Raw genomic sequence first — 23,299 nt, forward strand, 5'->3', positions numbered from 1 at the left:
ATAGTTTTTACTGTATATACAGCCTAAACCATAGCAATCTATGATTATGTCATTTACACTGTGCAAAATCCTCAAAAAATAGTGGTATGATAGAACAAAAAAAAATCAGTAACAAGTAAATTTCATGGTAAGACATTCATATAATTTGGTCCTTCTCCAAACCAAACTGATTTAAAACAGACACACAATCTCTTTAAACCCCTGCAATCAAGTTCTGACAATGATCCATACCCTTAACAAAGGAGCAATCAATGAAGTACCTTGCAAAAGGTAAAACAGCAATATGCCAGATTGAAAAGATTAAAAAAGAGCACAAAAATTTTAACAAAAGCCAGATCTAAAACAAATCCACCACACACACACACACACACACACACACACACACACACACACACTTAACAATGACTTTGGAGCTTATATATGATAGTAAAAGTAATTCAACATATGATATGAAAAATAGGACATTCAATGCAATCTGAAAAGACTGAAGGGGATTTCACAGACAGTGGAGATTTGAGTTTTTGATTTTCTTTTTTTTTTTTATTTCAAAAGTTTTGTAAGAAGGACACCACCAGTGTATTTCACAAAGACATAAATGTATACACCCCAGCAACACAAAAAGAATAAATCTTCAAAAATGTTCACCCCCGATTATTTACATTTTTTCTAATATAAATTTAGGACTTCAGTATGTAAATAAATATACATTACTATGTATACCTTTCTAGTGTGGCTTACCAACAAATCAGCTGAACTTGAATTTTTTTTAATTACAGCAGGTATGCTTTTGATGGTAGGGGAGGGATGGAGAGAAGGAAAAGCCATTGAAACTGTCCACTTCCTATCTGCTATCAGTCTGCTTTCTCCTGGGAGCTCGTGGAAGGTGTTAACGTGGCTGGGAACATCAACACCTTGGCATGCATGAACGTTAAGTCGGGAAGGCCAGCGATCACCTTGATGGCTTCTTCACTCAGGTGCTCTTCTCTTTTTGGTTTCCTGTTGACAAATGCAAAAAAGGAAGTGTGTTAATGCGACTTTGCTGTGGACCAAATGGGGGAACACCCACTCTCACGCTGTCAGTTAGCAATCTATGCAGACTTGAGCACCTTTTTCTCTGCTGGTTCCTGAACCTCATGATACTCTTGTGTTGTGTGCTTCCTATGCCAGATGCCAAGTCTCTTATGAAGTTGCATGCCTTACTTATGTATGTTCATCATAGCTGGGCATGTACATACAGATATGCACATGTACCGTGTATAGCTCACAGCTTTACTTTTAAGGCTAGGAATATTTTCAGAATGCTACTAAGCAGAAATATAATCCAGAAACCCTAATAACACTTCGCCCAACTGGATTTCCCCCTGCTCCCAGTGAAACTACCAAAACTACCTCAACATAAAACAAAACATGTTTGGCACAGGACCTTGTAAGTCATTTTAACCTCAGGCGCTCTTCATCCCTGAAGGGGAATTCCAGGAGAGAAAGCCCTCAGTTCACAAACACTGGGCCTCAGCCCCAACGGGATGCAGACAGAGGGTCCAAATGCAGCAGCACCAGGGTCGGCTGCTGACACTAAGGATGTACATAGGCAGAGGGGTTGGGAACAGGGGAAATCTTGAAATCCTGTGCGTTCTCTAGATGAAATACATTTTACTACAATGGCCCCAGGTGCTAGAAATGTGCAGTTTGGTGCCTACCACATATATGAAGAACTCTGGGTGACTCATGTCTTCCCAGCAGGTGAGCCACAAAAAATGCCAACAAAACCTCAAATGTGGCACAAATTGAGCACATGATTGTAATCCAACCTTTATTTTTTTTCCAGGAAATTAAATATATTGAAAGAATAGTTATAGTGATAACAATATTGATTTTAAACCAAAGTTCATTTAAAATCATTTACTCTAAAAAGCCTGACCTCTTTTATGATAAAGGATAGTTGGTACTCTATTAGGTGTGACACACGTTATTCCTGCCACCTACGATACATATTTTCTTTGTTCTAGGGATGGGCAGCAGAAATTCAGGAGATAATGCAAGAAAGAGATGCAGACCTTTATTTTATTCCTACATTTTTCTATTGTTACCATTTTTAAATTCAGGCTGAAATCAAATCAAACGTCAGACTTTTAGGACCAAAGTTAAAGTTGTTCAATGGGGCGCAGGGGTCACCTTTAGGCACACTGAAACTATCAGCAGATCAACCAATACTGAACTGAGTTCTAGGGTTTCTCAGCAGAATTTTTTCTGATAAAAATCTACATTTCATTGTACTTAAATAGTGGCCAAACTATTAGGTGGATGTTTATTGGGGAACCAATATCTGCATCATTCTGAAGTAAAAGCAGATTGTTCTCTTTTTAGTTTAAAAGTGAAAAAACTGAAAGTATAAAATGGAAAGGGTTAGCCTCTCACCAAGTCAATCTTAGCATCACCAACGATGGAGTCACTCAGACATTATGTGTCTTCTGATGTGACACAACACCTATGATGCATTCTAGGCAAAGGTTTAACTGTCTTCATCAAACCTCCAGATATCATTTCCAGTTTACAGTAAAGAAGGGGAATCAAGGAACATGTTAAATACTACTTGGACACAGACAAATCCAGAGGTTGGGACGTTCTTGGGCATAACTAGATTGATCATTTTAACAAGCTAATGTTATAAAATGAAAAGCAAAAGGAATCAAGGGTAGCTATGCTGGGTTAAAAGGGACTTAAGAGCCATAATAGCTAGGTACAATAGCATTAGATTGAATGTTGGTTTGGACAAAGCAGAGAGAAAGGACATTGTCAGAGAAATCTGAATATAGCCTGAGTATTAGATGAAATGAAAATTTTTGAAATTGACAGATGGAGATCACTGATTGCAAGAGTAGATTTAATTCAGTATGGACTATAAAAATCTCATTTTTGGTTAAAATAACACAAGTATGTGCATATTTACATAGAAAAAAATCTAAAAAATTTGCTCTAAGAAGTTATAGTGATCTGAGTGGTAAGAATGTGATAATTTAAATTTTTTGTTGGCTTGTATTTTGTAACTTTCTACAACATATCCTACTGCTTTGCAATGATAAAAGGTTACTAACAACAGTAACAAAATTGTACCTCAATGGACTTCCTCATTTGTGGAGTACAATTGGGGTATGGGAAAGGAAGAACCGTCTACCCAAAGAATACTTGGTAAACATTATTCTAGTGTTTCTACCAATTGCCTTATTTCAGAGGCACTACTTGGAGGCGATATGAAGCTGTATTTAAAAATAAGAAAAAGTTTTCTTTGTGCATTTTTCTGTAGTCACTGCACATTGATGTGATCTAGTTTTCTTAAAATATAAGGAAGAACATGCTTATGGAGAATTTGAAAATAAAAAGTTGTATCATGACCTTTTCTCAAATCAAAGGCAGTGGCCTAATTTTCATTTATAGTGTTTCCAGTTAAGATTTATCCTTTTTGTCAAGGAAATACAATTAAGAGTCCAGAAATAAACCTATACATTTATGGCAAATTGATTTTCAACAAGGGTGCCAAGACCATTCTATGGGGGATGAGGGGAAAGAACAGTCTTTTTAACAAACAGTGCTTGTACAACTGGATATCCACAGGCAAAAGAACAAAGTTGGACTCCTATCTCACATCATATTAAAAAATTAACTCAAAATGGATCAAAGAGCTAAATGTAAGAGTTGAAACTATAAAACTTCTTATAAGAAAACCTAGAATGTTCCTGACCTTGAAGTAGGCATTGGTTTCTTAGATAGGACACCTAAAGCACAAGCAACAAAAGATAAATTATATTCATAAAAACTAAGAGACTTTTGTTAATTCTCTTCAATGCGGTGGCCAAGCAGCCTCCCCAGCAGACGCAGAGATGCAGATCTTTGTGAAGACCCTGACTGGCAAGACCAGCACCCTTGAGGTCGAGCCCAGTGACACCACTGAGAATGTCAACGCTAAAACGCAAGAAAAGGAGGGCATCCTGCCTGACCAGCAGTGTCTGATTTTTTGTGGTAAATAGCTGGAGATGGCCCCCCTCTCTCAGACTACAATATTCAGAGAGTCCACCCTGTACTTGGTACTTCATCTGCAGGGTGGCATCAAGGAGCCCTCCCTCCACCAGCTTGCCCAGAAGTACAAGTGCGGCAAGATGATCCGCCACAAGTGTTACGTATGCCAATACTCCTGCCCGTACCCATCATGCTGTCAAATGCTGCAAAAAGTGTGGCCACACCAACAACTTATGCTCCAAGGAGAAGAGTAAATAAGGCCCCTCCACCATCTTCTTGGCCCACAGAGTGGTCTCCCTGCCTGCACCCTGTGGCCCTGGGGCCTTGATAAAGTTTCCCTTTTGTTGAGAAAATTAAGAAACTTTCATGTTTCACAGGACACTATCAAGGATGTGAAAAAACAACCTGCAGAATGACAAAATATTTGCAAAACATATACCTCATAAAGGCCCAGTACCCAGAATATGTAAAGAATTCATATATATATAAAATACGCAAATTAGGCCAGGACGCCATAACAGTCATGACCAGCTCAGGAGGAGGGGCCTGGCATGGGCCCAGAGCCTGAGAGAACAACAGACAGGGTGGCCCACGCCCGGCCCCAGAGAGAACAACCCGCGGGAGGGGGGGGGGGGGGGCCCGGAGTGGAGACACAAACCCGCAGGGGGCCGGGTTCAATTCTGATCAAGGGCATGTACCTAGGCTCCTCCCTGGCCAGGGCCCAGGGCAGGGATCATGCAGGAGGCAACCAATCGAAGTGTGCCTCTTACATTGATGTTTCTCTCTGTCTTTCCCTCTCTCTTCCACGCTCTCTAAAAATCAATGGGAAAATATGCTCATATGAGGATTAAAAAAAAAAAGAAATGTCATATCCTATGAAAGAGACATCTTGAAAATGCCTAAAGAAAGTTGTCATTTTTTCGTGGTGAAGGGACTGGAGTCCGTGTTGATGAAAACACCTTGGCGGCTGTGGCAGGATATCCCCTGAGGGCTCCTGGACTGTGAGAGGGGGTAGGACGGGCTGAGGGACCCCCCCCCCCCAGCCCCAGTGCACGAATTTCGTGCACTGGGCCTCTCGTAATAATAATGACAAATTACCTAATTAAAATATTGGAAAAGTTTGTGAACAGACATTTCTCTAAAGAGAGACAAATGGTCAATAAGCACCTGAAAAGATGCTCAATGCCATTAGCCACCAGGGAAATGCAAATCAAAATGACAATGAGCTACCACTTCATACTCACCGGGATGACTATAATCAAAAAGTCAGGCAAAAACAAGCCTTGGTGAGAATGTGGAGAAATGGGAACTCTTATACATTATCAGTGGAAATGTAAAATAGTGCCACTACTTTGGAAAAACAGTTTGGCAGTTACTCAAAAAGTTAAACAGAGAGTTACCATCTGACCCAGCAGTTCCACTCCCAAGAAAACAGAAAACATTTATCTACACAAAAACTCATAATAGCCGAACCGGTTTGGCTCAGTGGATAGAGCATCGGCCTGCGGACTGAAGGGTCCCAGGTTCAATTCCGGTCAAAGGCATGTACCTTGGTTGCGGGCACATCCCCAGTGAGGGGCGTGCAGGAGGCAGCTGATCGATCTCTCTCATCGACGTTTCTAACTCTCTATCCCTCTCCCTTCTTCTCTGTAAAAAATCAATAAAATATATTAAAAAAACAACAACTCATAATAAATGCAGTAGCATTATTCATAACTGTAAAAAAGTAAAAATAATCCAAATGTCCAGCAATTTATTAATGCAATAGCAAAATGTGGTATATCCACAAAATGGGATATTATGTAGCCACAAAAGAACACAAAGTACTGATATATGCAACAACATGGCTGAACTTGAAAACATTATGCTAAGTGAAAGAAGCCAGGCACAAAAGGCTGCATATTGTATGATTCCATTTATATGAAACTAGAGGCCTGATGCACGATTCATGGGATCGGGCCAAAACCGGCTCTTCGACATCCCCTGAGGGGTCCCGGATTGCGAAAGGGCAGGTTGTGAGAGGGCGCAGGGACCCCACTAGTGCATGATTGGGGCAGGGAGGGACGACGGAGGTTGGCCAGCTGGGGAGGAGGTTGGACGTGGCAGGTTGGCCGCGGGTGGGCTCCAGGGCATGTCTGGCATGTCTGGCCTGTCTCGCTCAGTCCCGATCAGCCGGACCCCAGCAGCAAGCTAACCTACCGGGTCAGAGCATCTGCCCCCTGGTGGTCAGTGCACATCATAGCGAGCAGTTGAGCAGCCTTAGCATATCATTAGCATATTACGCTTTGATTGGTTAAAAGGCTGACCAGTCATTTAGTATATTAGGCTTTTACTATATAGGATAGCCAGAATAGGCAAATGCAAAGGAAAAAAGCACTTTAGTGGTGGCCGGGGGCTGGGAAAAGTGGCTAGTGAGTATAGGGTTTCTTTTAGGAGTGATAAAAATGTTAGGGAATTAGATAGTGGGGATGGTTGTGCAACCTCATGAATATACTGAAAACCACTGAATTGTACACTTGAGAAGGATGAATTTTATCTCAATTAAAAGGTAAGAAAAAAAAAGATGTATCCCTTTTGACAATTAGTTCTTTGGCTTGTATAAACTTTAGTTAGAGATCTGTGGCTACTAACTAGCTGGCCAAAATTAAGAAATTATTTTTCTCTCTATTAGTAAAGGTAAACAAAAAAATAAAACATGTGCTTTCTCTCACACATACAAAGCACTTAGAAAAGATGGGATCTTGTTTGTTACATGTAAAATTCCTCTACCTAGACCACTATTTCTTAACCTTTTCTTACCCTACAGTCCCTCAATGCTCTTCTGCTCTATCTTCTATATACTATCAAGAGCCAAGATTTTGCTGAGCTTTACATTCTATAGTTTACTCAAAAAACAAACACAAAAATGACAGAAACAAAAGAAAAACAACAAGACACCTAAAATGCTTTCTGGAGGCATATATGTCACCTCCTTTTTCTTCTCTGTACAATTGAGAAGTACTTACGGGGACAATTTTATAGTATTACCTTCAAATTGTAAGACTTGTGAATATTTGTACTTCTCACCATTTTCAAACAATTCCTCAAAATAGAAAATACAAAGTTGGCAACTTGTTTTCTTTTCAATTTATTGTGTTTAAATATAAAGCTGGACAGGTAGTAAAGAGTAATTCAACGCAGCCACAACACTGATGGTCAGTAGGATACACGCTATAGTTTTAATTCATTCCATAATAGTATAGAATAAGGGAAAACATCAAAACAACCTCTTAAAGTGATAGAGGAGTTGGAAAAGTTCCCTAGTGTACATACAGCATGTTTCAAGGATGAACTAAAAAGTTAGGAGAGTTAATGTGGTTTAGAGCTCCTCCTAATGGCGCGAAGAATGAATTCTCATCATTGGGCCATCCATAACTCTACTATAAATAGTTTGTTCAGTGAGACTGCAGAGGAAAAAAGGAATGGAAATAGTATGATTGTCCTTAGAAAAGACTGTCCGAAAAATAGCTGGGTAAAGCCCAAACAATAAAAACATCAGTTTTTTGTGTGTGTTGTTTTTAAGTTAAGCGTGCATTAGGTTTTGGTTAACACATATAGAAAAAATGGAGAAACTTGAATGAGAAGAATTTCAATTTGAAAATATGGTTTATTTGGGAATAGAAAAAGTTAGAAAGCAAGTAAAAAACTAGCATTGGCTTAATTTACAAGTAGGTTGACTTAATAGTAGGTTTTAACAGTGTCAGGTAGCCTTACTATGAAGAAATAGGGGTAATGAGAGCAATGGAGAGAATCTGTGGACAAATAAGCATGTGCATGCTACAAATCCATTTCAGGGAAGTTAATCCATAATTATAATTACAAGACAAATAACGGATTTTCATAATTATAAATAATTTTCATAATTGAATAATAATAACTCTCTGTAGAATGAAAGATTAAACATTTTAAAGTGCTGATGTATCATGATGTGGGACAGCAGAGCTGGTATGCCAATCAACCAATATTTGCTCTTGCAGTAGTGATTAGCGTCCTATTACGAACCGGGTTACTCCTATGGCTAACACGTCAAAGCAATGGCTTATTCCAGTGCTTCACCATGTAAAACTAAAGGCTTCCTGAATCCTAAACACAAGGCCCACGTAACATTCCTTGTATCTGGTTCTGACACCGAGATATAACTGCTTTTCTAGGCCATGTCCCTGAAGGGGGTCCCAGAAACCTCAGTAAGAGAGGTGCTGCACATGTAAGAATTCAGAAAATAAAACAATGACTCTAGGAGTGTGAGACTGGGTTCCCAAAGATTTCAGGAAGTTATGAAGGGTAAGAGGGACTCTTTCTACAGTGGCTTTATGATCTTAATACTTAACCAGAATTCTTCTCCACAAAGTTGGGGGTGGGAGGAGAGAAAAATCCGCATCTATTAGTCCTTTCTAGTTTCTCATGAAATAGCCTGCTCTAATATAGTTCAATTTTAAACATCTGACACCATTTTATAGAATTAGGCATTATTAGTTTTTACAAACATAAAGTGAATCTTAACACAATATTCTGAAATGCTTTCCCATTTGGGCTGTTTAAACACAGAATTCAAAGTCAGGGTAAACACTAACTGCTTACCTGGTAGATGTGCTTGTCTTCTCAACTGTGGACATGAGTCTTGCAAATGCATCAGTCACTTTGAGGCTTGAGGTGGAGATTTCCAGCTTAGACGTTGTTAACTCATACAACTCTGGATCCACACCTTATAGTATAAAATCATAGTCAGTGATGGCAAGCTGCAATGGGTCACTCAATTAGCCACAACCCAAGATGCAAAAGGCAACTGTTCTGTAAACATCTGAGTCTTTTATAAGCACAACACATCTTTAGTATACTATACTACTGTATTTATTTTTTAAATTATAAGTTTCACTTTTCAGAGTTCTTATAAAATAGGAAAATACTTTCAAAATTCTACTTTGGTATATGTATAGACTTTAACATAATACCATCCAAACAATCTAAAATTCTATCTCCTATAGAAAACTCCCTCAATTTTGGATTAGTTTGCAATATGAAAGTTAATAATGTTTTATAAGTAGAATGCACATGATTTATTATACAATAGGATGACTCAAATTTTAAATTGACTGATTAACCACATTTTTTGAACCTCCTTCTCCTGCTACCTTCTTGACCATTTTCCTGCATTCTTTTCTTTCACACCAAAGGATATGGAAGGTAATATAAAGTTTCAAATATGGTAAATGATTTGGTTAGTTTAAATATTCTGACAATTCGAGGGAATAAGATATTACTCAAAGCATTAAATTATTACTAAGGATAAATTATATATCAAGTTGTTTTTTCCTAAGAAGTGGGAGGGTATAATGTTCTCAGAAAAAGTGAAAAAAGAACTACTTTTGGACAAAATAAAAATTGTCTCAAGGGTTAATTATATTTCTATAGTCTCATATCTATATCTAGTAGCTATGAGACCAAATATCTTTTTTTAAAAAAATATATTTTATTGATTTTTGTTACAGAGAGGAAGGGAGGGGGAAAGAGAGTTAGAAACATCTATGAGAGAGAAACATCAATCAGCTGCCTCCTGCACACCCCCTACTGGGGATGTGCCCGCAACGAAGGTACATGCCCTTGACCGGAATCGAACCTGGGACCCTTCAGTCCGCAGGCCGACGCTCTATCCACTGAGCCAAACCGGTCAGGGCCCAAATATCTTTAAAAAAAAAAAATTTTTTTTTTTTCAGAGAGAAAGGGAGAGGAAGAGAGAAATGGAAACATCAATGATGAGAGAGAATCACTGATTGGCTGCCTCCTGCAGGATCAAGCCTGCAACCAGGGCATATGCCCTTGACCAGAATCGAACCTGGGACCCTTCAGTTCGCAGGCCAACACTCCGTCCACTGAGCCAAAGTGGCTAGTGCTAGACCAAATATCTTGTCAGAGGAATTCAAAATGAAGCTGTGTTGTGTTAGAGTATTAGATTTGCTGTAAGTCTATAAAAATCCTCCCCTTATCTGACTTCAGTAAAACATACATATCTATTTTTATATTTCTCTTGAATATAGATTTACATTAAATAAGACTACGAAAACAATGAAAAGAACAATTACATATTTCAACTCAAGCTAAAATTTGGATAATAAAGATGATGAGATAAAAAAAATTTTAATTGTACACTCCTCTTGGCCCCAGCAAATTACTTGAGAAAAGTTCAGTAGTTTCAGCGTATAACAGAAAAACAGACTGTCAGGGAGAATGTCTTGTAGTTTCATCAATCTTTATTTTTTAACAAGCTTTGATGATCAGCTAATAAAATTACATATAAATGCACATATTGATATTAACAAGTTTCCTCCTTTTAGGATATTTCAAGATTAAGAAAAAAAAAAGAAACCCACAGGAACTGCCTTCAACTTAGGAAACGATTAGCAGATGTAAACATAGATCTCAGATGTTTACAGAAATCAAACAAGCAAAAGCAGCTTCCACATTTACCATGTCCAACAAGGGAGGAAGGCTATAGAAAATGTTTGTTGACTCTCCCAAGTTCTTAATGTTTCATTAAGGTACAATTTCAAAATATATTTAGAAGGCCTTTTATAATAAGTATATGGGTTGCAATTAAAATGTACAAAATTATAGATGCCTGTAAAGGGACTAAACAAATCCAAAGTACCTCTTTCGTCCACTGTGAAAGGTTAGCTTCTAAGTAACCACAAAATGTCAGTAGCTGTTTAAGGAATAATGCAGAATAAAAAACTGCATTCTGATTGGCAACAGAAAATTGCTGGTAGAAATTTACTTGGATTTGTAAAATATTGGCTACTTGGCTGTCAAAGAGTAAAGTGGGAGATTAAAAGACAAAACAATCAACCTCCCCCAGCCGAAAACAAACTATCCCATGCACGAAAAGAAAAACAACAGTACTATGGCCTTTTTAAAAAACAAAATAACTCCCTACTCTATACTAATAATTAGACTAATTATTTTTAATGGAAGAATTTTTTTTTAAACAAAACCTTAATGAGGCATAGTTTAGTTACATAACTAAAGCTAGCCAACCAAGTTCTATGCCAACCTCCTGTCTCACACACAAAATAATTAACCGCAAGCTGAGACAAAATGACTTTCCCAGAAACAAGTCAGAAAAAGTGCAAGCAAATAGTGAAATGGAATACTAAGAAAGGTGTTGATACCTGTAGCTTGATGGTAAGTTTTAACAAAACCCAATAGCAATAAAAAGGCAAAGCAACTTTATAGTAATCAAGTTTATACAGCAGCTAGAGCATATAATGAAAATACAGAATGAAAATATTTAAAAGGTTCCAAAGTAATGAGGACCGCATTTGACCATGCTAATTTCACTTCTATCATAGCTCTAAGCTTCTCTCAAAGCTACTGAGCCTGGTTATCAGGTTATTTCTGTACTTCTTTATATGGTAAGATTATCTATGGATGATTTTAACTGAGTTTAAAATGTAACCAAAAATTAAAGTTAAACCAGATTTTTAGGCATCTAAAAATAGCAACCTCATTTAAATTATAATACAGTTCATGACAAAACAAAGCTAAGAGCAAATTAAAAATGGGAGCTTGGTAATTCATTCTTGGGACCTGTACAGTTATAAGGAAATCGATACACACTTTTCCCCCTATTTAGTATTAAAAACAACTAATTAGCTCACCCAGGTCATTACATAGCTCAAATGTATTTAGAAGTAATGTAAGTAAATAGTAAAATATCATTTTGAAGTCACAACCAGACACAGATTGGTTTCTTCATATGCTTGCAAAATCTTGGAAACAATGAACATGATAACCAGGGCTTAGATTGGAGGAACCCGGTCATTCTACCAAATGGCCTTGGACCTTCCTTACAGCATGGTCAGATTTCCATAACCAGACCTTGGAGAAGGGGATCCACATCCCAGGCTCACTCTTAGCTGACTCTTACTCTCCCCCATTTCCCATCATGGCACCTTAACTGCTGGAAGTGGGTGGCAGGGTTATCTAGTTGAATAGGATAAACCCAGCAAATTCTCAGGAACAAGGCTGACTGTAACTGGCCACCAGTGGGGGCACAGACAGATCCTTGCTATGCATTCTGGGCACCAGCATCTATACATAGCACCCCAATGGCTATCTGATGATCAATGGGATGACACAAGATGGGATGACAGAGTCATTAAAATCATATTGAATAAAATGTAAACATAAAAATGCCATTATATTTTAATCTTTTATTCAGTTAGACAATGACAAAATACATTAGTTCTTTGGTCAATGAACTGAACTTTCGCAGGGCTGAACATTAACAGGCACTCCAAGTAAGGTTTATTTCTAACTTTTAGTATCTCATAGCAATTATTTTCTATTATTAACTTTTGTAACTTTTTTCCTCCACATGGAAAACTAACAGTAAACTTTCTACTTAAGAGCTACATGAAGACAATAATAGTTCTATGTGGCACTATATAACTAAGTGCTAGATTCCAACATTTTGGAACCTAATTATACATTCAGCACTAATAAACAATTAATTGAATGCTAGCATTTGTAAAGGTTCTATTATCACAGGCACTACAATGTAAAGTCATCTTTGTGTACTAAAATATTCTTATATCTCTAAACTTTTATATTTTCAAATGGCTTTATAGAATATGCTTGAAAAAATAAGCATATCAAATATCACATTTTTCATTTATAGGAAAAAAAAACTCCTGCCTTTAAATAAGGACATTAGGACTGTTTTATTCCTAGAAATGACTTTGAGCTCTGAATATTACACTCTGAGAAAGTTTTCTTTAAAATACATTTCACATAAGTCATTTGCTATAGTCAGCTACTGGAAAATAACAACAGACAGGTGAAAGAAAAGTATTAGAAAGACATCATAGAGAATACAATCTACTTATTTCCTTGTTTATAGGAAAGTCAAGTGATGTGGTCATGCTTTCAGTAAATAAACTAGAATTGTGGTTTTGACACTCTGCTGACCTGGGATTGTGGTGCTGCTGCTAGAGCTACTGTCATCCACGGGCCCAAAGAAATCAAGGTTCAGAAGAGTGGAACCTCCACTAGCTTGAAATTCAGTGACCGTGTTGGTAGGCAGCCACACAGAAGGTAAGCCAAGGGAGGAGGGGTTATGTGTAAAAAGGGGTAAGACACACACTTGAACATGCAGGTTATAATTAGTAGTCATTACACATTTTAAAATCAACATTAAAACAATGTGTACAGTATTAGTTTTTCATTACTAAGGACATTTCTGAAGTAACAATTTAATTTGATGTACATTTTCTCATGTACAAGGTAAATAATTTAACACTTTAGTAAGGTTTTAGTTAGAAGTTCAGTTCTTTCAATCAAACTCAAAGCCATAGCAGAAAGACCAAGGAAAAATATACCCGTTAAAGGGAAACAATACTTTAATCTCAACCCAACATTAAATCACTGCATATGCCCAAATCAATCTTTCATGTTAGTAATGCTGGTTTCCAATTAATAATGTTTAAAAAGTGACAAAGTTTTCAGTTTTAGGACACACACCAATACATTAATTTAGTTTAAAATAAAACAATATGTCATAACTACCCTACCCTGATGTGCAACCTCAAGCTGTACTGTTCCCCTTTAACTCTGAAACAGTAATCAGAAATAATATACATTTTTAAAGAAGTTGTTTGTTAATAAAAAGCACGATGATTTGACTAAATAAGACACCAGACAACAGCAAGAGGTGCATCCAGGCTTTCCTTCAGCACTGTTATTCAATTGGATGCTTTCCAAATATCCTAGCCCCCATTCTAAGGCAAAACTGACAGAATGCTTTAGGCAATGGCTCAAACAACTGATGATGTAAAGGAGTACAGAGTAACTGTATCTTAGGGTCAAATTAAAACTTGTGGTGTCAATACATTGGAAAGTTAGCGTTTCACGTTATTTTAAAGACTCCACATTACTAAAATCAGCTTTTCCTTTTTCAAGAATTTCTCTTAAAGCCGTGAGTGAAAACAATTATTTCTGGAACTACTTACCAGCATTTTGAGATAAATTTTAGAAAAGGATCACGAAAATCATTCACTTCCTATTTGCATATAAGTGCTCTATAAAATATTATTAAATCTGAAAACTACATTGAATCAATAAATATGGGTCTATTTGCATTGTTTTTAGTTAAATAACTGTGCTTTGTGCTTTAAAGCAGCCTCTGGTCACAAGACTTTACATCCAAGAAAATTCTATAAATTAAAAACTGCAGAAAAAAATTTCAAGTAAATTGACCCTACCTAAAATACCATTTAAACTACCTACATATTTGTAAAAAATAAAGACGTTTTTTGACTTAAGATGAAGAAATTAAAAATGTACCTAACTACTACTACCTATATTTAGCCATTAATGCTAATTTATAGTAGTAATGGCTGACTTCTTGAGCAAATACTATTCAGAAAGAAAGCCTGAATTTCCAAAGATAAGAATAAGAAGTTATGTTCAAACAAAAAAGGAAATCAGCAGAGAGAAGTTTGTCTGAACTTTGTAGCTTTCTTAACTCTAGCTCTGGTGCTAGAGGCTCTACGGAGAGACGTACCATCTAAAGGGTTAGTAAGGCCACTGCTACTCCAGTCAAACTGGACGGGTGGTAGAGACTCCTAGAGTTGAAAACCAAAAAATCAAAATTAATCAGTACAGATTGTATCAACAAAAAGAATCCTTTACAAAGAAAAAATCTATTATATTATAGCAAGATAATTAGGCAATAAAATTCCTAAATACAAAATTGGGATAATTTACAATTTCAGAAGGTTACCTGCAAATAATATTAACCCAAACTGAAATTGCAAAATTTACAAACAGTACAGCTTGACATTGAAAAAGTTGTATCTGAAAAATGGAATTATCTTTACAGTTCAAACAGAAATTTATGGACTGTTTCTATGTCAAGATTTCAATCAATTCTCAAATCAATATTTAAGCTATTGGCTTTATTACAATAAAAACATTAAAATGTATAAGATATCAGACCCTTTTCACTAGTGTGATAACTTTAAATGACTTGGCACTTAAAAATAGCATAATGCAATAGAGAGGGTATCCTACTAGAAATGAGGAAATTTGGGTGATCTGAAACTGAGCAATTACTCAGTAACTATTTGTATGACCATATATGGTTAATTTAGTTGGTCTCGTTATATACAAAATGAGAAAGTTCAAAGTCCTAGGTCTCTGGTTCTTTACAATTTTCCAAATTGTACATGTAAGATGGAAAGTAATACAAAACATTTTAAAAATGAGTATCGCTTTAAGAATATTCTTTTTTTTTTTACTTTAAGAATATTCTTGGTGAGAAAAAATTATGGTTTTTGGTTTTCTTTCTTTCTTTCATGTTGGGGCAGTGTTGACAACACTTACTGAAATAACCTATTGTTTTATTAGACTCAGTATCAACATGTTATCTTTTTTTTGCATTGCTTTACTGTATGTGTGTGTGTATGTATGTGTGTGTGTATGTATGTGTGTGTATATATATATATATACATACACACACATATACACACACACTTTATTGTAAGGTAGGTACTATTTAAACTTAATACTCATTTTTTTTTCTGTGTAAAGACATTGAAAGGAGCATGAAACCATTATTTCTGAAAGTCTAAAACCATGATATTGTAATAACAATTATCTTCATAACAGGGATACCAATGACAGGCATACTACTATGAGCATCTAGTTGTCCCATATTAGGTCAGGGGAGGGATATAAACAAAGTAAAATGCTAACATTAGTGGGTGCCAGGGGTTAGGGATAGTTGTGGGAGTGGGATGAGGAGTGGGCAGTGGAGCAGGAAGTATTGAGGGAGTTCTTTGTGCCGATGGAGGAGTTCTATATCTGGATTGCAGTATGGTTATATGAATATTTCCACATGATAAAAATGACACAGAACTATGCACACATATTGTACAATGGTCATATTATTTGTGTAATATTGTACCATAATTATGTAAGATGTAAATATGAGGGAAACTGGTGAAGGGTATAAGGTACCTCTTCCATATTATCTTTGCAGCTTCCAGTGAATCTATACTTATTTTAACAAAAAATGGTGAAAATCTAGTTTATAACCTAGTTGTAAGACTGATAAACAAATTTTAGAAAAGGTCTTCTTTAGCTGATCTCAAAAACAAACAAACAAAAAGCTCTAGGTAGGCATTCCAACAGATTCAACTAATATATTCTACTTCTACCCCTTTAGTCATATTCAACATTGACTGAATGGACAAAACCCAATTTATGTAGTAACAAAATTTCTGGATAAATGGAGCAAAGCTCTTTCATTAACATTTTACCTAAATGATGTCAAGTAGTTGGATACTTAGAAATATTTCAGTGATCTGCTAAAATTTTAGCTTTTCATATAGGTGTGTATGGCATTTTAAAGACACAGCCAGGCAGGGACAAAAGTAGGTTTACAGTTGTTTGTATGGAAAATAATAAAATATTAATAAATAATAATACAAGAATAAACTGTGTTTTGAATACTCACAACTGTAAACCTACTTTTGCCCCACTTTGTATAATAATGAGGTGCTAAAACACAAATCAACATTTTGTAGAAATGAGAAAGATGAAAAACAGGACATCTATGCAATTATAGGCTAACTAATGACATTGACAAGGCAACTAAAAAAGAAAAGCATTGTAATGAAGCATTTTAAAACAACTTGAAGCAATGTGGTATGATTACTGTGGAGACAAAAGCACTAAAAAAACAAGGTTATAAAAATAGCAAAAAAAAAAAAAGAGACTAGAGACACAATACTTGTGTTCTCTGGTCTTAGCTACCATTGATAGATGATTTGGGATATATTACTTAGCCTTTCCAAACATGTATTATAAAGGAGACCACAATTATAATTTTATTCTTTTTTTCTAACTCTAAAATTCATAACTGAAATAGCCACATCAAGTAGCCTACAAGAGGAAGTTTGCTAGTGGTGACTAGGTGAATAACCGCTAGTCAGAGAGTTGAGTCTACTTATTAGTGAATGAAATCTATAATAATGAAAGTGTAATATGCTAATTAGACTGGATGTCGTTCCAGACGACCTTCCAGATGAAGCCTTCCGGATGAAGCCGGAGCTGTGAGGGAAGCCTGGGTCCTGGATGCTGGAGGGAAGTCAGTGCTGGCATCGGGGAAGGAAGGCCTATTCTTGCACAAATTTCGTGCATTGGGCCTCTAGTATGGTTATAAGTACTGATCCTACTAAGAGGGGAATCAGTAATGACACCAGGAATGGTGTAACCTTGAAATTCAGTGGATAAAGATAAAAATAAGACAACAAAAGCATCACTACTGCTTTTTACCTATAATCTGTTTTTCTTAGAAAAAACACCATTAACAGTTGCTAGTAAGTTATTAAATTCCTAAACAAGAGATGCAATGGTTAAAAGATTAATGAGTACAAACTAATTTGGAAGAAAAATTCAGTGGGTACCACAATTGAGCTAGAATAGACAGAACAAAAAGCATGCAGTCACAATGAGAATTACGTAACTAAATTTGAAAGTCAATGTTTACTGCTGCCCAAAACAAACACTTTATAAAAGGAAGGTTTGAGATACACACACACACACACACACACACACACACACACACACACTCTCTAGAGGCCCGGCGCACGAAATCCGTGCACGGGAGTGGGGTCCCTCAGCCTGCACCCTCTCGCAATCCGGGACCACTAGATCCTAACTGCTTGCCTGCCTGCCTGCCTGCCTGATCACCCCTAACCACTCTGCCTGCTTGCCGGATCACCCCTAACCACTCTGCCTGCCTGCCTGATTGCCCTAACCACTCACCTGCCTGATCGCCCCAACCACTCGCCTGCCTGCCTGAGCACCCCTAACTACTTGCCTGCCTGATCGCCCCTAACCTCCTCTGCCTCGGCCCCCACACCCAGGACCCAGGCTTCCCTCCTCTGGCCGGCCGCAGGCACCCAGGACCCAGGCGGCTTCACCCGGGCCAGCACCCAGGACCCCGGCTTTGTCAGGAAGGATACCCGGAAGATGTCCGGTCTAATTAGCATATTGCCCTTTTATTAGTATAGATATATATATTTTGTGGCGGGGGTGGGGGGAGGGAGAGAAAAGATATTAAACAGGTCTTTCCTGACACATTTTGTTAAGTTTCTAGCATTAAAGGCTATACAGCTTTTTAATCTGAAAATTATGAGTAGCAGGAAGACATAACAGCCTTACTGCATGGTCAAAAAGTAAAGTAAAAGTAATATGTATGTTGCAGGCCAAAGAACAGTGGTAAGAAATAGCACTTTATATAAAGAGATCTTTACAATGTATAGCAGATGTTTGTTAAATATTTTAACTTGAATCACAAGTATGGAGCCAAGCAAAGATCTCACAATTTAGTGATGGCAGTCAGGCATCCCAACACAAAATTCTGATATGCATACTGAAATCTGTTTGAGTGTGTTTGTATATATTAGAATGAAGACTTACATAATCTCAAGTCAATTCAGAAATAAGTATGAACAACTTCCATTGGGAAATATTATTTTCATTGGTTCCAGAAAAGCCTAAAAACTAAAGCTAATGAGGATCACAAACTACAACAAAAAAGTATAAAATAAATTTTTTAATTCACTATTTTTTTTAAAGGGGAGAATGATGATTTTTATTTTTTAAATATATTTTATTGATTTTTTACAGAGAGGAAGGGAGAGGGATAGAGACTTAGAAACATCGATGACAGAGAAACATCGATGAGGGAGAAACATCGATCAGCTGCCTCCTGCACACTCTCTACTGGGGACGTGCCCGCAACCAAGGTACATGCCCTTAACTGAAATCAAACCTGGGACCCTTGAGTCCGCAGGCTGACGCTCTATCCACTGAGCCAAACCAGTTAGGGCTCACTATTTTTTTTGAATAAAGAAATGTGTGCACTAACAGAATAAAAGGATATGTTTGATTAAAAGGACTTTTATAAAAGTAGTAAGAGAGCAAGTTCCATTTTTTAACAAAAAAGTTAGATGCGCTTAATGTTGCTAAAAATTTCTATACTTGCCTATAAATAGGGAGACAGTAATCCTTTGATTGCAAGTACACAGGGGTGTATGTGCATGAATAGATGGCAACATACTATGGAGCTGCAACTAACCTCCATTACATTAACACATCAATTTCCATTAAAAGTCTTTCATTAAATTGACACATGTTTGTATTAGGTCACCTAGATTTTTTTTAGTCATGTTGATAATTAGATTATATAATAAAGATATGTATAAGGTATGACTAGAATGAAATAAATAAAATCGGTCAGTTTTGGTAAAATAAACAATAGTTTATGGGGCTGTAATACATAGACATGGATAGAAGGAGGAGAAGAGGGGAAGGAGGAAAGCAAAACTAGTAACAAGTGGCCTCCAATAAGAACAGCACCATTTTTAGTAAATGAGCCAGCATTGAGTATAAGAATGCTGATTAAGGTAGACATGGAAATGAGTTCTAGAATTTTGGAATCTGCATAGGTAAAGCAGGCATGGGAGGGCAGTTGATATCCAGAGGGCAATGAAAAGAGGATAAATCTAAGGACAGATTCCACCTACTGAGATATTTTGCCCAAGCCATTTACCTATTACCCAAAAGAGTTGGTAAAAGACCAGGCATTTTAACGCATTAGGCCTCTGCTCATGAATTCAAAGGGATGTTTAGTTGTGCCCAGGTATAAACCACAGTGGTACACAACAGTAATATAATATGCTTCTTGAAACACACTTGAAAAGGAAGGACCTTAATTTATATCATTATTTTCTAAAGTATGTTTTTCAAAACACTAGTGCTGCAGGTGTTAGAACTCTTCTCCCCTAGTCCCTGCAGAAAAGGGTCCTGTGGCCAACAACATTTGAGACATGAATGACAATTACATAGGGTTATTCACTACAGGATTCTTCCAAGTCCTTAATGTATGTGTTGTGAATCTCTGGTGGGTTAAGGCATGATATGAAATATTTCCCAAACTTATTCCACCCTAAAGCACTTCTTTAGTGTTGCATCTCTGGGGATTAGTATTTAATGGAGCACACAATTTGGGAAAGGCTGTCCAAACATACATTTTTGTGTTAGATATAATTGAAGATGATATTTAAGATTAAGAAATGACAAACACAGCAAGGATATGTTTTAGAAATGGTAATGTTCACTTAAAAATATCAATCTTCTAAAAAACAGTATTTAGCCAGCACTAAATCTGTTTCTGATCTGATGTGGGAAAAGTAAGCAACCTAAAATGCTTCTTTTCCTCAGATAAACAGTGACAGGGAGACTTTGATATTATATATATTAGACTAAAATAAATTTTGTGCTTAAATGTGCTAAGCAGGTAAAGAATAAAAAGGTAAAAGAGCTTTCTTTTTTTCTTAATCGATAGTTTTGTTAAATGTCACATCATTTTCAAGTTAAGTAATAGTTTTATTCAAACTTCCCAAACAACAGTTTCTGATGTAATAAACACGCCTAAACTTTATTACTTTATAAAATTTTGCAGGCTTCAAGAAAAACACACAATAGCAGACTTGGAGAGTGGGTATAAATGCAGTGTTCCCCATTTTTGAGGATATCTAACACTTATCAGATTTGTGTGTAATGATCATACAATGTTCAAGCTGCAAGGGACTTTTAGAGATGCATGTTTCAAAGTCTTCATTTTAAAGGAAAAGAGACTAAGTTTTAGATAGGTTTAAAGGACTTACTCATGACCAGCCAGTTCTCAATTTGTGCCTTTCTATTCTTAGAAATAAAAGATAATTTGTTCATTGTATTCCAAGGGGTGTTATTTAATAAGTAATCAAAATCACACCCATCATGAAGTCAAATTTTTAAAACATTTAAAAAACTAAAGTCTATACATGTGTGTCCAGTGTGTGTGGACATACATGTATAGATATGCCTGAACGTATCTATACACATACAGATATTTTTACCTGGAATTGGTCAGATGTACATGTATTCATTTCTGGTGACATGGAGGTTGTCTGACCGATGGAAGCAATTTTTTCTGCAGCAGATAGTGGTTTCAAGGGTTCCTTGGTGGGCTCTAACATACCCTGAAAAAGGTATATTAGCCATTAATTTGGGGTGGGGGATCAACTCATAAACTTTATAAGAAATTTAATCTATAAGGAAGCAGAAAGGATAAAACAGGTTATTTGGAAAGTTACTAAAGACAAAAGGAACGATTCTTAAATTTTGTTTAGAGAAAATTTTATTGCACTATAATGGAAACTGTTTCACAATAATACCTTGGGAACCCAAACTTTTTGAAGTAAGACCTTGTATTTTAAATCAAATTTGTTTTAAAGTACTTCGTTATCACTGCCACATAAAAGCAAAAGCACAAGCTGTGATGGCGAGGAAGGAGAGAGTCTTTAAGAGGCAAGCACAACAGATATTACATCCCAACCCTAAGAATCCAACAATTTTATGATGTTTCTGACACTGAAACCGTAGGAAAAGGCACCCTTCATACACATTACACCATGGTGGTGCTTGGAGAACTGAGAGCTAATTTACCATTTGCAACAGCATGGATGGAACTGAAGAGCATTATGCTAAGCGAAATAAGCCAGTCAGAGAAAGATAAAAATCACATGATCTCACTCATTTGTGGAATATAATGAACAACATAAACCGATGAACAAAAACAGATCCAGAGACAGAGAAGCATCGATCAGACTGTCAAATCTCAGAAGGAAGGTAGGGGAGGGTGGGGCTAAGGGGGAGAGATCAACCAAAGGACTTGTATGCATGCATATAAGCCTAACCAATGGACACAGGGAGTGAAGGCATGAGTGGGGTGGGGAGGCAATGGGGGGATAAGGACACATATGTAATACCTTAATCAATAAAGAAAAAAAAAAGAGAGCTAATTTTAAAACACACTGTATAATGTGATGACGTCTACATGCTTCAATGGGAATCTAGTATTTCTGGCTCAACTAAAATATGGGAACCTTATGTGCCGGTCAGGGGTGGGGGAGTGGGCGGGGTAGGGGAGGCCGGGGGAAGGTCAATGGGGGGAAAAAGGAGACCTATGTACTACTATTCGTAATACTTTAAACAATAAAATAAAATTAAAAAATAAAATAAAATAAAATATGGAAACCTTAATACTTAGTTCTTTGGACGGCAAAGCAGAGACACAACCATTTCAGAGGAGAAAACATCTTACTAGTACATGTTCCACTAGGTGTGTAAAAATCTAATACGCTCTTTGAGTTAGAAAGAAAGACATTTGGAATGGATGTAGAAATAAAGAAAAAAAAATCAGTATTTTGCATCAACACTCTACCAAACACTAAATATAATGAGTTACTGGCCTGAAAAAAGCCAAGCTTTTACACATTTAAAACTAATACTTGATAAGTTCCTGAGTATTTATCAAGCAGACCAAATAAAAATCTCCTTCTACTGGGAATGGAGTGGGGGGTAAGGGCGGAGGGATGCAAAATCAAAGCTGCTAAGTTAATAATGTTAGAATCTGTAAATTTCTAGAACCTCCCTCTCCAAAAATATAGAGCATAAGCTCCCTAAAGCAATTTACAGATTGAAGTCATGCTCAACACCCCTTGCATAACTGTGCCCTTATACAAGGAGACAATGCACTTGGCAATTACTAGTCTTAGCCAACTTTCCTAATGTGAACTATCACTTAAACCAGTGGTTCTCAAAGTAGTCCTCAATCAGTAGTTTCTGCATCCCCTGGGAACTTGTTAGATGTGCAAATTCTTGAGCCCCACTCCAGACCTACTGAATAAGAAACCCTGAGGATGGTGCCCAGCATTCTGTGTTTTAACAAGTTTTACAAGCACTTCACATTAAAGTCCAAGAACCAGTGACTTAAATGATCATTTCAAATACTATTCCTCCAGATGAGATCAAAATATATTGAAGATCGCCCACATGAAAGGCACCACGGAAAAAATTAAGGCATAATTAAAATTTGAAGCCAGATATGAAAAAGAGTAAGTTTCTAAATGTAAAGCATTACTAAAATGAATGAGAAAATGATGCATTCACTAAATCAACTTTGGAATTAAAATCTTATAAAAATAATAAATTATTACTAACAAAGATTGTAATTAAGTTAGCAAAATAAAGCATAAATATTCATCTCTAACCTCTCACAAAACTTCAAGAACTGGCTAATGTGATGAGTCTACAAATAAGCATTAAGTAGGTTATTGCTGAATGAAAGCTCTCATAA

The 23,299-nt window shown here is 36.7% G+C and overlaps 1 protein-coding gene across 6 annotated transcripts in view; it reads right to left on the reverse strand.

The window, feature by feature from the left end:
* Positions 1–492: 492 nt before the first annotated feature.
* AFTPH (aftiphilin) overlaps positions 493–23,299 on the reverse strand; it is a 66,349-nt gene continuing 43,542 nt past the window's right edge. For 2 of the 6 annotated variants that reach the window (XM_036334355.1, XM_036334353.1), the window contains 5 exons: positions 21,018–21,140; positions 14,609–14,669; positions 13,015–13,098; positions 8,629–8,752; positions 493–996 (listed from right to left, as the gene is read on the reverse strand). In XM_036334355.1, coding sequence (XP_036190248.1) covers positions 852–996; positions 8,629–8,752; positions 13,015–13,098; positions 14,609–14,669; positions 21,018–21,140 — 537 coding nt within the window. In that variant the 3' untranslated portion in view covers positions 493–851. Of the gene's footprint in view, positions 997–8,628; positions 8,753–13,014; positions 13,099–14,608; positions 14,670–21,017; positions 21,210–23,299 lie in introns of those variants that run through there. The other 4 variants (XM_036334354.1, XR_004971814.1, XM_036334356.1 and 1 more) reach the window with 4 other exon arrangements.

The sequence above is a fragment of the Myotis myotis genome, unplaced genomic scaffold (genome assembly GCF_014108235.1).
Source record: "Myotis myotis isolate mMyoMyo1 unplaced genomic scaffold, mMyoMyo1.p scaffold_m19_p_14, whole genome shotgun sequence".
Taxonomy (NCBI): domain Eukaryota; kingdom Metazoa; phylum Chordata; class Mammalia; order Chiroptera; family Vespertilionidae; genus Myotis; species Myotis myotis.